Source organism: Aethalodelphis obliquidens, unplaced genomic scaffold (assembly GCF_003676395.1).
Source record: "Aethalodelphis obliquidens isolate GAN/ISIS:26980383/991018 unplaced genomic scaffold, ASM367639v1 scaffold66, whole genome shotgun sequence".
Lineage (NCBI taxonomy): Eukaryota > Metazoa > Chordata > Mammalia > Artiodactyla > Delphinidae > Aethalodelphis > Aethalodelphis obliquidens.
Genome location: NW_020838010.1, coordinates 10,465,391 through 10,481,546, shown reverse-complemented (window position 1 = coordinate 10,481,546; position 16,156 = coordinate 10,465,391). Strand labels below are relative to the sequence as shown.

General features: G+C 38.5%; 1 protein-coding gene across 3 annotated transcripts; it reads left to right on the top strand.

Moving 5' to 3' along the window:
* Positions 1–115: 115 nt before the first annotated feature.
* UPF3B (UPF3B regulator of nonsense mediated mRNA decay) lies at positions 116–15,888 on the top strand. Of its 3 annotated transcripts, XM_027089446.1 has the most exons (12): positions 133–366; positions 1,025–1,131; positions 1,306–1,412; positions 5,669–5,767; positions 7,068–7,178; positions 8,212–8,255; positions 8,723–8,905; positions 9,309–9,347; positions 11,200–11,360; positions 11,696–11,990; positions 14,884–14,991; positions 15,763–15,888. In XM_027089446.1, the coding sequence occupies exons 1-12, from the start codon at positions 190–192 to the stop codon at positions 15,772–15,774; spliced, it is 1,443 nt and encodes a 480-aa protein (XP_026945247.1). In that variant the 5' UTR covers positions 133–189; the 3' UTR covers positions 15,775–15,888. The 3 variants fall into 3 exon arrangements, with proteins under 3 accessions (XP_026945246.1, XP_026945248.1, XP_026945247.1); XM_027089445.1 differs by having other exon boundaries at positions 116–366; positions 14,884–15,888; XM_027089447.1 differs by lacking the exon at positions 9,309–9,347 and having other exon boundaries at positions 116–366; positions 14,884–15,888.
* The last annotated feature ends 268 nt before the right edge of the window (positions 15,889–16,156 follow it).

Sequence of the window (16,156 nt, the reverse complement as noted above, 5' to 3'; positions counted from 1 at the left end):
CGGTGCGGGGATTCCGCGGGCGGGAAGCTAAGACCAGGCGTCCTGAAGTCTCGCGAGATCCTGGCGGGGCCCAAAAGAAAGCAGGATTCCGCTTAGAAGGCGGGGCGTCCGTTGGGGGCGGAGTTCTGTTCGGAGTGGGCCGGGAGTCGTTAGGTGCCGGCGTAGTGGCGTTTAGGCCGGGCCACCGCGATGAGGAGCGAAACCGTGGCCATGAAGGAGGAGAAGGAGCATAGGCCTAAGGAGAAGCGAGTAACCCTCTTGGCTCCCCCGGGGGCCACAGGCAGCGTCTGTGGGCCTTCGGGGGACAGCATCAAAGCGGAAGATAAGCAGGATCGGAACAAGGAGAAGAAAGAGGCGTTGAGCAAGGTGACTGGCCGGCTGTCGGCCCAGGAGAGGGCGGGACCGTTCCGCCACCCGTGGAGGATGGTTGGGAAGGGGCAATAGTGAAGAGGCCATCAAGGGTGGGAGTAGTTTGTGATAGGAAAATTAATAGAGGCTAGTTGAGGGAGTGGGTGGGTGGGGGATATTATGGTCTGGGGGCCAGATCGGGTGCATCCTTATTTGGGGAGCAATGAGGGAATTTGTGGTTTTCCTTAGAATTTTGAATTCTTTATGCTGATTGAGTAAGGATTTTATTTTAGGATGTGTTGGATGTGGTAGGGAAATATTAATAAATCAAGAATTCATGGCACCCACAAAAGACCAGGGTTGGTTTACTAATTTCTTACCACTGCTGAAAATGGGTGATAGAAAATGAGGCGAAGACCTAGTAAACTGTGGGGCTTCAGGTTAACAGAACCTGAGATTTTCCTTGCTCCAGGCAGTTCTCGTTTTTGAGAGTTGGTGGTTTTTTTTAACTACGTTACTATTATGTTTGACTAATCATTCTGAGCTTTCTGAACATTCTCTTGGGTTTTTATAAGTGATCTCATCTTTTAAAGGCCAACTTTCTTCAGGGACAGTGATTCAAGTTTGACAGAAAATTGCTTTGTACTAATTTTATTTTCCTTATTCATTTCTTAAGGTGGTAATACGGAGATTACCGCCCACTTTGACCAAGGAGCAGCTTCAGGAACATCTTCAGCCTATGCCTGAGCATGATTATTTTGAGTTTTTTTCTAATGATACTAGGTAAAATAAATAAATAAAAGAGGGAGGGGGTAAATGAAAAAGGTTTCTTCCATTCTTTTTAATCCTACTAATGTTTTCCATTTGATTTTTGAGCCTATCTTTTTAACATATGCATACTTGTAGTTCAGTCAGACACCTGCAAGCACATTGACATAATTGCTTTCCTCCCTGCAGCCTGTATCCTCATATGTATGCCAGAGCATACATCAACTTTAAAAACCAGGAGGACATTATTTTGTTCAGGGATCGTTTCGATGGTTATGTGTTCCTCGACAATAAAGGTAAGTCCTTTTAACTGAGGGGGGTGGTTTCTTTGTCATTTGTATGTTTAAGACAATGTGTGTATCACAGTGTTTTCTCGATGCCTTCATGGCGTTTCTAAAATCCTGGGTGATAAGATGAGCAACATTTAAAGAGTTTTACACATTTGATAAGCTTATGACAGCCTTATAAATAGATAATATGACTTTTTACAGTCCTCAGGTATTTGTATTAACCTATTATTTCTGTAGTTTGATCAACTGAATGAAATTGCCACAGTTTTCTCCTCCTGTGACTATTCTTTTGCCCGGTATTAGATGATCTGTTGTTTTGAGTATTTACTAGTTTCAACAGTGATACTGATAAATGACTCTTTAAACTTGTATGACAAATTTTAAATATTTACTTCTCATCTTGCTTCAAGGACTAACACTTATTTAAGTCAGATTCTTTATGTCAATAGTTGCCAGCTGGAGTACTGTTTAACATTCTAAGTTGTATATAATTAAAACATTGAACTTGATGATTTCCCACTTTGTATCCAGGAGTTTATAGGGAAGAAAAACTTCTGCCTTAACTCTCATTTTATTATCTGCTGCTTGCAACATTTAGTCAGAGAATGTCCACACTTCCATTTGCCACTTTTCTTTTGACTTTGCAATCATAGGTGAGTGGTGTGTCTTTTTGTTAGGTTATGTTTTTTCAGTATTAGTTCAAAGTTGGTAAAAAGGAAATCTTTGTCAGGAAATATGCCAGTAAAAGTTGAAGGATTGCTACTGTGTTTGTCCAGCTTTTATTAATCCCCTCAAACCGGCTACTTCTCCACTCCAAGTTTATTCCAGTAGATAGCAGTGATTTCCTGGAAATCTGAGTTGTGTTTAACTTTTTTCCTCTCTTTTTTATCCCTTACATTTAAACAAGTGATGGATTTTGTCAATATACTGCTTTTTAATATCTTGTTCATCTAGACTTAGTAATACTTTCACACTTTATATCCTCATCACCAAATGCTTAGACAACCAGTCTCTAACCTTACAGGATTTTCCATTTTTTTCCACTTTCTGTATAATTTAATAGTCTTATATTGCCATGAAATTAATCTTTTTGAAAATAGTGACTTAAGATAGCAGTTGTGAACAAAAGTCCAAATTCCTTAGTCTGGTAGTCAGCATCTTCCATAGTTTGGCCTCTCTTCTGTTTTTTTCAGCCTGTCTTCCACAATTTCCTTTTGTTTCAGTCTGGTTTATCTGTTCCTTCTCAAATGTATCAGTTATTAAGGTAATATGATTCTGCATTCACTAGGATTTCTAAAACCTTGTTTCCTGTGTGACTGCTTTGTGATGCCTAATGGTCAATTCTAGTAATTTATCCTGGCTTATGTTTACATGCCAAAGATCTAAGGATGGAATTTTTTTTTTTGCGGTACGCGGGCCTCTCACTGCTATGGCCTCTCCCATTGCGGAGCACAGGCTCCGGACGCGCAGGCCCAGCGGCCATGGCTCACGGGCCCAGCCGCTCCCTGGCATGTGGGATCCTCCCAGACCGGGGCACGAACCCGCGTCCCCTGCATTGGCAGGCGGACTCCCAACCACTGCGCCACCAGGGAAGCCCAGGATGGAATTTTATACCTTGTATGACATTATTCTATAGCAGGGATCTGGTGTATTTTTCCAGTAGTCACTTGGGTTTTTTTTTTTTAATTGAGATATAACTCACATACCATAAAATTCAATGGTTTTTAGTATATTCACAAGTTTTGTAACCATTACCACTATGTAATTCCAGAATGTATACATCACTTCAAAAAGAATCCTGTATTCATTAGCAGTCATCTCCCATTCTCCTCTCCCGCTAGACCCTGGCAACCACTGATCTAACTATGGATTTCCTTATTCTGGACATTTCATATGAACTGAATCATACAATATGTGGCCTTTTGTGACTGCCTCTTTTACTTAGTATGTTTTCAAGGTTCATCCATGTCATAGTATGTATCATTACCTCGTTACTTTTTTTGGTTTTTTGCATTATTAAAAATTGTGGTAAAATGCACAAATAAAATTTACCATCTTAACCATTTTTAAATGTGCAGTTCAGTAGTGTTGAGTACATTCACGTTGTTCTGCAACCAATCTCTAGAACTTCTTCTTGTAAGGTTGAAACTCTACCTGTTAAACAACTCCCCATTTCTCCCTCTCCCAGCCTCTTGCAACTACATTCTACCTCCATGAACCACCCTTCTGTCTATGAAGTTGACCATTCTAGGTACCTCATATAAGTGGAATCATAGTATTTGACTTCTAGTGACTAGCTTATTTCACTTAGCATAATGTCCTCAAGGTTAATCCATGTTGTAGCATGTGTCAGAATCTCCTTTTCCATTGTATGTATATACTTCATTTTGTTTATCCATTCATCTGTTGAGGGACATTTGGCTATTGTGAATAATGCTGCTATGAATGTACAAGCATCTGTTCAAGTCTCTGCTTTCACTTCTTTTGAATACATACCCAAAAGTGGAATTGCGGGGTCATATGGTAATTCTATTTTTAATTTTTTTGAGGAACCACCATACCGTTTTCCATAGTGGCTGCACCATTTTATATTCCCACCAGCAATGCATGAAGGTTCTAATTTCTCCATGTCCTTGCCAACATTTGCTATTTTCTGGGGTTTTTTTCCCCTTTAATAGTAATCATTCTGACAGGTATAAGATGGTATTTCATTGTGGTTTTGATTGGCATTTCCCTAATGATTAGTGAGGTAATAGTTTAATCTTTTCATATGCTTGAGCACATAGCATCTTTTCATTTGCTTATTGGCCATTTGTATACCATCTCTGGAGAAATGTCTATTCGAGTCCTTTGAACATTTTTTAATCAGATTATTTGGGGGTTTTTTTGTTGAGTTGTAGGAGTTCTTTACATATTCTGTATATTGACCCCTTATCAGATATATGATTTGCAAATATTTTCTCCAATTCTATAGGCTTCCTTTTCTCTCTGTTGATTATGTCCCTAGATGCACAGAAGTTCTTAATTTTTTTTTAATTTATTTATTTTATTTATTTTTATTTTTGGCTGCGTTGAGTCTTTGTTGCTGGGCACAGGCTTTCTCTAGTTGTGGCAAGTGGAGCTGCTCTTCATTGTGGTGCGCGGGCTTCTCATTGTGGTGGCTTCTCTTGTTGCGGAGCATGGGCTCTAGGCGCACGGGCTTCAGTAGTTGTGGCTCGCGGGCTCTAGAGCACAGGCTCAGGAGTTGTGGCACACAGGCTTAGTTGCTCCGTGGCATGTGGGATATTCCCGGACCAGGGCTCGAACCTGTGTCCCCTGCATTGGCAGGCGGATTCCCAACCACTGTGCCACCAGGGAAGCCCCATAAGTTCCTAATTTTGATGTAGCACAGTTTATCTATTTTTCACTTTTGTTGCCTGTGCTTTGGTGTCTCCTGGTGTATTTTTTAATAACAGCTTTACTGAGATATAATGCATATGCCATAAAATTCACCCTTTTAAAGTGTACTGTTCAGTGTTTTTTAGTATATTCACAGAGTTGTGCAGCTGTCGCCACAATCTAATTTTAGAACACATTTCTCTAAAGAGAAACCTCGTACCCATTAGCTGTTACTCCTTATCTCTAGACAAGCACTAACCTACTTTCTATCTCTGTAGCTTTACCTGTTCTAGAGATTTCTGATGTATATTTTTGCACTTATAAAAAATCAATTTTATTAAGGTATAATTTACATATTAAAATGCATCCATTTTATGTGTGCATTTGGTGACTTTTGACATATTTATACCCCTGTATAATCAGTATTGTGATCTGGTTTTTTTGTTTGTTCGTTTGTTTGTTTTGGCCATGCTGCATGGCTTGCAGGATCTTAGTTCCCCCACTAGGGATTGAACCTAGGCCCCTGCAATGAAAGTGCCGAGTACTAACCACTGGACTGCCAGGGAATTCCCTCTGATGTATTTTTTAAATGAAAATTAGTTTGTAGATTTTTTTCCCCCACATATCACAATATCACACTTAGAAGTTGAATTTAAGTGAGTATTTTAATTCCCTCCCATATCTTTGCACTAAGTTATCAGTATGAACTGGGAGCTCCTTTGGCAACATGTTGATTTTAGTTGTGCCAATGTGATTTATGCCTGTTGGGAGACCTATTCAGACCACTGTCATCAAAGGAAGCCTAGAGAGTGGTGGGTTGAGTCTCTTGTATCCACTTTTGACCTTTTCTTTCTTACAACAAGTATGCTATTTTTTCTAAACAGGTCAGGAATATCCTGCCATAGTAGAATTTGCACCTTTTCAAAAAGCTGCAAAAAAGAAGACTAAGAAAAGAGATACTAAAGTTGGGACTATCGATGATGGTACAGTATAGCTCTAGTTATGTAATGCTAATGCCATGTTTTTTTTAATTTAATTTTTATTTTATATTGGAATATAGTTGATTTACAATGTTGTGTTAGTTTCAGGTGTACAGCAAAGTGATTCTGTTATACATATACATATATTTATTCTTTTTCAGGTTCTTTTCCCATATGGGTTATTACAGAATATTGAGTAGAGTTCCCTGTGTTGTATATATAGTAGGGCCATGGGTTTTTTAAAAATATTACCTTTGTGGGAATTAAGTGGACTCCAATCTTTTAAATTAAGAAAACATAGGAAATAAAGTTCATGAGAGATGTAATTCACTGATGAAAGCTTTGCTTGTTAGAATGGAGGTGGGTTTCCTCTAGTTTTCACTCTCTTTGGCTAATGGCTTTTCATCCCTTCACCATTAAGCAATATATTTTGACTGTTGAGTAGTAAATCACCTTAGGTATATTAGAAGACAATGGGAAAAAATCAGATGTTTCAAATTACAACTCCTTGAGGCCTCTTACCATTTTTATGATTATTTATTTGACTTTTGGTTTCCATTTTTATAAAGAGGAAGCGTTATCATTGAGAGCTGTGATGGAAAATTTTCTATACTTGAGTAACTTAATATAAAGTATCTGTAGTGGCCAGTCCTGTTTTCTAGGCTTTGAATATGCAGTTAACTGCACACATAGTAATTCCATTGAACTGAAATACTAGAACTAAAAAACTGAAATAATTGCCATTTACGGTAAACTGGATCCAGATTTTGAGATCTCTGTAATGTGGTTGTGTTGGCTAAGGACTTAGCTGCAATATTTTATATCAGATGGGCATTTTAGAATCAACTAGTTTGGTTTCCATTATTTATTACTATAATGGGTATTTTATAAGGAAAACACAGAAAAGACTCAACACACAGCTGCTTATTGATTATATCATAGATTCAGACCGTGAAGACTAGATCAAGTGACATGCTCCACAGTGCATGCTCCAGATACAACATAATGACTCAGATGTGTTACCCTTTCTGATGTCGGAGGCATCTAGGAAAGAATTCCAGAAGTTACTATCACCTCTAGTGCCACATCTAGGACATCTGCCCTCATTTATCTGTTTAGAACACCTGATTTTCATATGCTGAGTTTAATTAAAGTGAGGTGTACTGATGCAGAAACTGCTTACATGCTATAAATGATAGTCTCTGAAGGTCCCATAACTATGGCTTGCAGTTCTCCCATAGATAATATTTCCTATTTTGTTTAAAGTCTGCTATGTTTTCTATTTACTTAAACAATTATTTAGATCCAGAATATAGAAAATTTTTGGAAAGTTATGCTGCAGATAATGAGAAAATGACATCTACTCCAGAGACACTGCTAGAGGAAATAGAAGCAAAAAATAGAGAATTAATAGGTAAGTGGGCAAAAGGAATTAAGGGCAACAGCTTTTTCATCAGAAGACCTGTCAGACTCCCACTTCTGTCACTTGCTAGCTGTTTGACCATGGGAAAGGCACTAACTTCTTTAAGACTCTGTTTGTTCTACTATAAAGTGCAGATAATACCTGCCTCACAGGATTATGAGAATGCATTGATAAGATGGGAAAAATTCTGACTTATTTAGTGCCACACAAATGTAACAGAAGTATAAAAAGTTTGAAGACTCATATAGGACCTTAAGATGTTGGTAAGCCTTTGAAGATCAATTGGTGTTTTCTAGTAATAAGCTCATATTCCTAAAAAAAATTTTGACCTGAAAATGTCAAAAAATGAAGTTAGTTACTGCAAAATTGAAAACCACTTGAGAAATTCTAGCTTGGATATTGGTTTTAGTAGTAAGTTGTCACTACTATATCAGCTCTAAACATAAGCACAGCCTCTGACCCAGGATTTCCACTCCTAGGAATTTATCCTAGGAAGGAAGTATGCTTTGCAAAAAGCTAGCTACAAGGTTAGATAGCATTGTTCAGAATATTGAAGAATGAGTTAAATATTCTTCTAAAACTTGGTTTTTATTAATGGATGCATAATATAAGCCCATCTCCGATACTTTCCATAGAATAAATTCCCAGAAGTGGAATTATGGGGTCAAAAGTATTAGATATTTTTAGCCCCTTACCCCAGTTTCTTCCTGGTTGAGCAAATTTATACTCCCATCTGTAAAACAAGAGAATGTCCTTTGCACTTTATTCTCACTGACCGGGAATTGCTCTTTTTAATAATTGTTTTATTGTTTTAATTTGAATTTCTTAACTTTTAAAAAATTATTTTAAACCTTCAGAATCGAAATAGAATACTGTAAAACTTCTTTCCAATAATATAGTTGTGAACTTACTGTTTAAGGGGTGTAGTTTTCCCACCTTGGGTGGTTGGCAGGGAATGTCAGAAAACAGAATCCTTTCTAGGGGTTGATTAAGTATTATTAATAATCTGTTTACATTTATGTAGCTAAAAAGACAACCCCACTTTTGAGCTTCCTGAAAAACAAGCAGGTAAACCTTTTGTTTTTATAGTTCTCTCAATACTTCTATTTCATTGGTTTGCATTCTGTGAATATAAGAGCATTGGGATCCTATAGGAGAGATAGCTGCTTCTTCTACCATTATTCTTTAAAGAGTTGGCTCATTGGCCTCACTCTCTGGCCTTCTTCTTCACTCTGGTTGTTGGACCAAAGATTCACTCTGCAAAACCAGGGAGTCCTTAGCTTGCTCCAGAGACACTCTCTTGATTTCCTGAAAGCCTCTGGATAATGTAGTAAGGCAGCATTGGGAGACTCTGATATTAGCAGGCCCTGGTCTTTATTCTCTCTCATATTTTGAATGGGGTGGTGAGGGGGTTAAGGAGATAGAAAATGGGAAGGAAAGATGATATAGTTAAGTGGGTGCCCACCGTACCTTCAAGACTAAGTTTTTGGTGGCAGTTATCTTGTTTGAAGGTTTGTGTTGATGTTTCTTTCTAGAGGATGAGAGAAGAAAAGAGAGAAGAAAGAAGGAGGCGAGAAATAGAAAGAAAAAGACAAAGAGAAGAAGAGAGGAGGAAGTGGAAAGAAGAAGAGAAACGAAAAAGGAAAGATATAGAAAAGCTAAAGAAGATAGACAGAGTTCCAGAAAGGGACAAATTAAAGGATGAACCAAAGATTAAGGTATGAAAATAACTTAAACTGACTGCATGTTGCTGAAATTTGCATGTACTGTATCTACTTCTTCAAATATGCATGCATCTTGTGTTGGTGTAAACAGTTTTTTTGGTTTTGTTTTTGTCTTTTTTGGGGGGGGAGTGAATCAACAGAAGCCTTTCCTATAATAGTAATAGTATTATTCTTTTAATTTAAGATAATTTTAAAGATTAAGTAGTTTACATGGTATTCAGTGCAGATCTGTGTTATTTTTAATCATTGAAAATGTTCAATTTTGGATTATTATTTTCTCAATTCTTCATAAATAAGGGCTTAGGGCTGGCTGGCATGAATTACGGGTTTTATTCAGCTTTTCCTTCATTTTTGATACATGAAGTTGCCTCATCTGTTTGTTTTCCACTGTCCTCAGGTACACAGGTTTCTGTTACAAGCTGTGAATCAGAAAAATGTAAGGACCAAGTACATGATACAGAGCACCTAGTATCATGTCACACACACAGGTCTTAGTTAATAAGTCCTTTTGGTGGTGGTGGTAGTGTTACCTGTAGAAAACCCCTTCAGACTGACCTAAGTCTTCTTAAAAGCTGAGCCATTTTAAATTCCTACCTTAGAAGGAAGCTCAGATGACTTGCTGATGCTCTGCTGTGTACCCAGGAGCTTCAACAATATACAGCTAGAGGACAACCATGCCTAAAGAGCTCTTTCCCTTCTCTTCTTTTTATATGCCTCTCATAACTGGCTGCCTTGTGGGAGTACTAGGGATATACCCCCTGCATTATGTCCTTTCCCCTCTCACAGGATTCCCCACGTTACCTTCTTGCATCTACCTGGGAATCTGTGAGCAGCAGATTCTGATTAATATATTGCATGTAGGAAGAGGAAAACCTATAGAAAGATCCCAGCCTTGCTACTTCCCTTCTGAGGGCATGGCTTGGCAGCCCTTACTTCAGCGAACTTCCTGGGGAAGTACTTGTACATAGTACTTCAGAGAAAGTCAGAGAAAATCTCACCGAGGTGATGGCAGGGTCTCCTTTTACCTCCTCAAAATTCAGCCGTTCACGTGGCTAGGGTTCCCCTAGGCTCTCCAGGACTCATTATTGGTGATAAGGGGCTTGGCGGCAGGGTGGGGAGGTTCCCATCTTAATTCCTTCTAGCGATTTCTCTGTCCGCCATGCCACAAGTGACTTGACTTGCTATTTCTGTCAGCAAGGCAGAAGGTAGAGCCAGCCATGCTAGAGATATCCGTTAATGTTCTTATTAGAGTAATGAACATCTTGGCTTCTAACAAAGATGTTCATTAGAGAAATAAGAACACTTCCAGTGAAACCTGCACATGGTATCCTCACTTTACACTGGTGCCTTCTTAGTGTCCAGTTTGGACTCACCATTTGCAGTGGCTGTCTGTGTGCTGAAACACTTCATGCTTAAGTCTTGTGGTGCTTTGCCTCTTGCTTGGTGGCTTGTATGATGCCTTCACCCTGAGATGAAACTTTCTATGATGCCTTCACTCTGAGACTTGAAATTCTTCTATTTTGACTAAAAATCTCTCTGAATATCCAACACTTGGGGGTATTCTAGAGAGATTTATAGCAGTGGCATGAGAAAGAAATTTTTGTTAGCAATTTGGACTTTATAAACCACTTTTAGTTTAGAATTGCATTCTGTCATATATATGACATTGAGCAGAATTCCTATTCAGTACAGATGGAACTTCACAGTTCTATTGTATGAGGTATTTGGATTTTTAAATCAAATGCCAAATAATTTTTGCTTTTCATCTCTAATGATAATATGATTGTACCATCATAAGTATGTAACTACTCTCAGACTCAAGGCAAAATTATTCCTGCAATGGATCTCTCCTTTGGTGACCAAGGTATTTGTCATTATAATTACTACGTAAAAATAGTCCAGCAGTAATGATCTGCTTAGCATTTTAAATTCATACCATATTTTCCTATCAAGTTATGCCAACATGCTGGGCTACAGAAGGCATACTTGAAAGTGTACGTTGGTCTACTTAAAGGTTGACCCATTTAAGCCAAAGGAGTCTTGATCCTATTGCCACAAAGTGATTAAACCACTTCATTTGAGTGGATAACACTTTCACATTAATAGCGTCCTTTTAGCAAATTACTGCTCTCATGCACTAGTTGTTCACCTGAAAGTTTATGAGTACCTGCAGAGACGGGGGCCTTCTATAGCCTAAATTGAAAATATTTAGTATATTATTTTCTTTGGTAGAATCAGAAGACAATGTCCCACCCTTCAAAATAAACTTAAATTTGTTCTCTTTAAAGCTGCTCAAGAAGCCAGAAAAAGGCGATGAAAAAGAAGTGGACAAAAGAGAAAAGGTCAAGAAATTGGACAAAGAGAATCTGAGTGATGAAAGAGCCAGTGGGCAGAGTTGTCCATTGCCCAAACGTTCTGATGGTGAATTTAAAGATGAAAAGCCTAAGAGGTCGGTAGTTGAGGGCTCTTTGGTACATTTGTTTTTGGTATGTTTCTAGGTGCTAGTTTTACTGCTACTTTCTGGACTTGTACCTGAATCAAGATACTTGGTTTTACGAGGTGTAGGGGGATGAGGAGGACAGGTTTCAAATATTTTAGTATCTTAATCTGGGTGAATGACTTTGGGGTTTTTTTTTTATTGTTTTTCAAAATACTAGTAGTTTTTTTTTAATGCTGCTCCAAAAGTTCAACCTCATTGTAGTGGCCAAGTCAGGATCAGAATGTTCCTGCATTTGTGATTAGAAGAACTTTGAGGGTGCATACTCAGATTTGTTTCTCACGCAGACCTGAAGATGAGAGTGGCAGAGAATACAGGGAGAGGGAGCGGGATTATGAACGAGACCAAGAGCGCGCCCTGCGGGAAAGAGAGAGGCTGAAGCGGCAGGAGGAAGAGCGCCGCAGGCAGAAGGAGCGCTACGAGAAAGAGAAGGCTTTTAAAAGAAAGGAAGAAGAAATGAAAAAAGAGAAAGAAGCCCTTCGGGATAAAGGAAAGAAGCCTGAAAGTACAGAACCAGTAGGCAGCTCAGAAAAAACTGAAAAGAAAGAAGAAGTGGTTAAGAGAGATCGCATAAGAAACAAGGTGCTGCTTTTCGTTAAACTTATTTTCATGAGGATTTCTTTTTCTTTTCCTGCAAGTATAAAGGAAAGGGCTAGCTCGTTGTTCATTATAGAATTTTAGGGGAACTTTAACTATCTGCACCTTTTTTTCAGTCTTGGTGGGGTCCTTTTATTAACTTATTGTTAATAAGTTTGTGTATGTATTTCAAACACACACAAAAGTAGAGAGAACAGAGGAATAATGTGATGTACCCATCACCCAGCTTCAGCAATTATCACCTCATGGCCAATCTTCTTTCTACTCTAGCCTATCTTACTCCTACTGGATTATTTTCAAGCAAATCCTAGACAGATAATCTCTTCTTTAAATACGTCAATATTAAGAGTAAAGACTTTTTTTTTTGGCCACGCCCCGAGGTGGCATGCAGGATCTTAGTTCCCCAGCCAGAGATCGAACCCATACCCCCTGCAGTGGAAATGCAGAGTTTTAACCACTGGACTGCCAGGGAAGTCCCAAAGGCTTTTTTTCTTTTTCTTTTTTTTTTTTGTTTTTTTTTTCTGGTACACGGGCCTCTCACTGTTGTGGCCTCTCCTGTTGCGGAGTGCAGGCTCCGGACGTGCAGGCCCAGCGGCCATGGCTCACGGGCCCAGCCACTCCGCGGCATGTGGGATCTTCCCGAACTGGGGCACGAACCCGTGTCCCCTGCATCGGCAGGCGGACTCTCAACCACTGCACCACCAGGGAAGCCCAAGACTCTTTTTCTTAATAAAATAACCCTAATATCATTTTCACACCAGAAAAAAAAAAAAAACTGACAATAACTCCTTAGCATCCTACCTACTCAGTGTTCAGATTTTCCCAATTGTCTCATTAACATCTTTTTTATAGGCTCTAAACAAGGTCCACAAACTGTATTTGCTTGAAATGTTCCCTTAAGTGTCTCTTAATCTAGACAATTCCTCCTCCTCTTGCTTTCCTACCATTTATTTGTTGCAGAATCCAGTTTGCCCTGTAGAGCTTCTAACAGTCCAGATTGGCCAATTACATCCCTGTGGTATCATTTAACATGTTCCTCTACCTTCTGTGTTTCCTTGAAAACCAGTAGTCATATCTAGAGCAGTGTCAGCAAATTTTTTCTGTCAAGGGCCAGATGGTAAATATTTCAGGCTTTGTGGGCCATGTGGTCTCTGTCACAACCGGTAAGCTTTGTAGGAAAGTAGGCATAGACAACATGTAAAAGAATAAGCCTGGCTGTGTGCCAATCAAACTTTATTCACAAAAACAGGTGGCCCCTCATCTAGAGGCCTGAATATATTCAGACTCAATTGTTGGCAAGAATACTTGATAGGTGGTGTTGTGCAGTTCCTACTGCATCATATCAGGAAGCATACAATGTCTGGGTATCCTTTTATTGTGACGTTAAGATTGATCGATAGTAATCGTATTATGGTTATGTGATAGGATGTCCTTGCTCTTAAGATACACAGGCTGAAATATTTAGCAATGAAGGGTCATGATGTCTGCACTTACTCTCAAATGGTTCTGCAAAAATATAATGTGTCTATATACGTGTATGCCTGCACACACTAGAGTCGGAAAAGGCACATGTGACAAAATGTTAACCATCGTGAATCTAGGAGAAAGGTATGAGGTATTTGTTGTACAAGTTTGGCAACATTTCTATAGATTAAAAATTTTTTAAGATAAAAAGTTGGAAAAACAACTGATCAATTAGTTCAGGTATTATAAGCCTGATCCATATATTATAAAAATTTTTATCAGCTTTTCTCCTGATAATTTTGTTTAGATGCGTTATTTCATAAGGTGGAGGAAAGGGAAGAAAAGCATTTGATCCTTTCCCTTTATTTACAGTATTCAGAGTAATGAGTTGGTGTCCCAGCAACTTGTAGGGGCTATCCATGAGTTTTGTTCCGTTTAGTCTTTAAGAACTTGTGGATTTAGAAATATTTGGTGTACTCCAACTTGTTACTATCAGTTATTGTCCTTGTTGATGGATGTTTAAATTGTCCCATCTTTGCACAGTAGGAGCCCCATCATCTGTTTCTTTAAATGCTACGCAGCAGTCTCATTTGTTTTAACGTTTCATCTTGTTAAAATAGTGAAATATTTTGCTGGAATTATTCACTTGGGAATAATGCTTTAAGCCTAACTTTCATATGTCAGAGAGAAAGGGCAAGGAAGGCTCATGTCTTGTTTTATTGAATTTGAAAAAAGGCCTATACATGTAAGTTTTCCAGGGTCATACTGTCATAACCAAACACATTACTTGAACTGAGGGGTACCTGGTGACTTTATTGAGGATTATTTAGGAACCTGAGATCTAAAGTGCCACCTAGAGAGTCTCAAACTAGGCTATTACCTTGTTAAACCTGAATTAAGAGACAGTCATATTTGTGCTAAGTTACAAGGGTCTGAGCTCATAACTTCAGGAAGGTCTTCATTTAAGACTTTGCATTCTTTATTATTTTTGTTTTTACTCCTAAAATTTTCTCAGGTGGTGGTGCATTTTAAAGTGAATTTACTGATGGGGAAGAGAGCCAGTGGCCATGGTTTCTAAGGAAAAACTATTCAAGCTGATTCAGTTCATCTTGAGATGGTTGAGAAAATTAGGCAGTAGACTTATCAAAAATTTACTCTAGGCATATAAAATAATACGTATTTTTAACTGTTGCTTAAAAAGTGAAACGGTTGTTCTTCTTTGTAGATAGGGGAAAGGAAGCGGGCAGTTTGAAGCAAATTAACCATCGGCACTTACTGTCACGTACTGTGCCCTCACATTTTGGTCTTGTGTGGGTTCTTTTTGGTATATGTCAATATATAACTTATGACTCTGAAAATCCCCTGTAAATGCTTAGTAGCAATGTTGTAACATTAACATTTCATTTTACTTTAGGATCGCCCAGCAATGCAGCTTTACCAACCAGGAGCTCGAAGCCGAAATCGACTCTGTCCCCATGATGACAGCACCAAGTCTGGAGATTCAACCTTAGAAAAAAAGCAGGAAAGTGGTATTAGCCATAGAAAAGAAGGAAGCGAGGAGTGATAGGTCCAAATGGCCTTAGGTGTCCTGACTGTCTAGGCAGCCAAAGAGCACGAATTAAGCAATCCAGAAGTGCCTTCAGGGCAAAGGAATAGAGAGAGAGAAAGGGGGTCGCTGTGCTGGTGGGGTACACTGCAGAGGAGTATGTTTTGCGTCAAAGCAGGAGCCCGATTGCAGGTTCAGATTGGAAGTACAATTTCATTTTTTATGCAGTTCATACAAATTAATTTTAAAGTGTCAGACAAAGCTGAGGGAGAGGACATACATTGCAGTTTGCAGGCAGGAGACGTCAAGAGAGGACTTAATTAGGTATGACACGAGAAGAAGATACGGGAACTGGCTCTAAAATCAAAAGGTTTTGTTAATCCTGGATTGAATTTTCTTAATTTCAGTGGAGCAGAGTCACTTTGAAGTCTTGTTCAGATCTAGTTATAGTCATTGTTGTTGATAACTGTTGACTTTGTGTAGTGTAGAAGCAACAAGCATGTAATTGTAATACAAGTACAGTGAAGGATATAACAGATTTTCGCTTCTGCAAAAATTTAAATAGTCATGTCTTGTCTATATCCTATGTCCTAAAGTTTTAGGATTAGTTTTAGTTTTTTGTTTGCTTACGTGAGCTTAGCATAAAAAAAACTTTTTTAACATCTCCTTTCGCCTTTAGCAATTTTTATATTACTAAAGCTTAACCCTTAGTTGGTGCTTGACAATCCAGTCTTTGTTTTATCTTAGGTCTGGAGCTGAGTGCCTACCGTCTCCAGGAAGGAAACTGCACCAATATTTGTTCCTGTTAAATAGCAACTTTTAATCTTAGTTTGTTTTGCGTCGATATCAATAAACATCAACATCACTCAAGTACGAAGCTAAGTGTTTATTAACTTTACAAAATAGCTGTTAGTTTTGAGAAATTAAGCTTTTGATACTTAATTAACCTTTTGGGAATTTTGAAAGTGGATGAATGATATTTGTTACTACCTTCACTAGCACTATGCCTATATTTTGCTCACCTAGAAGACCAAATCATTGTTCACCAGTCTTGTTCCATAAGAACCAAAATGTCTGGACAACATCCTTGAGCTGCTGCTTCATTTCCATCCTGCCATCTTCTCTAATGTGACATCAGTTT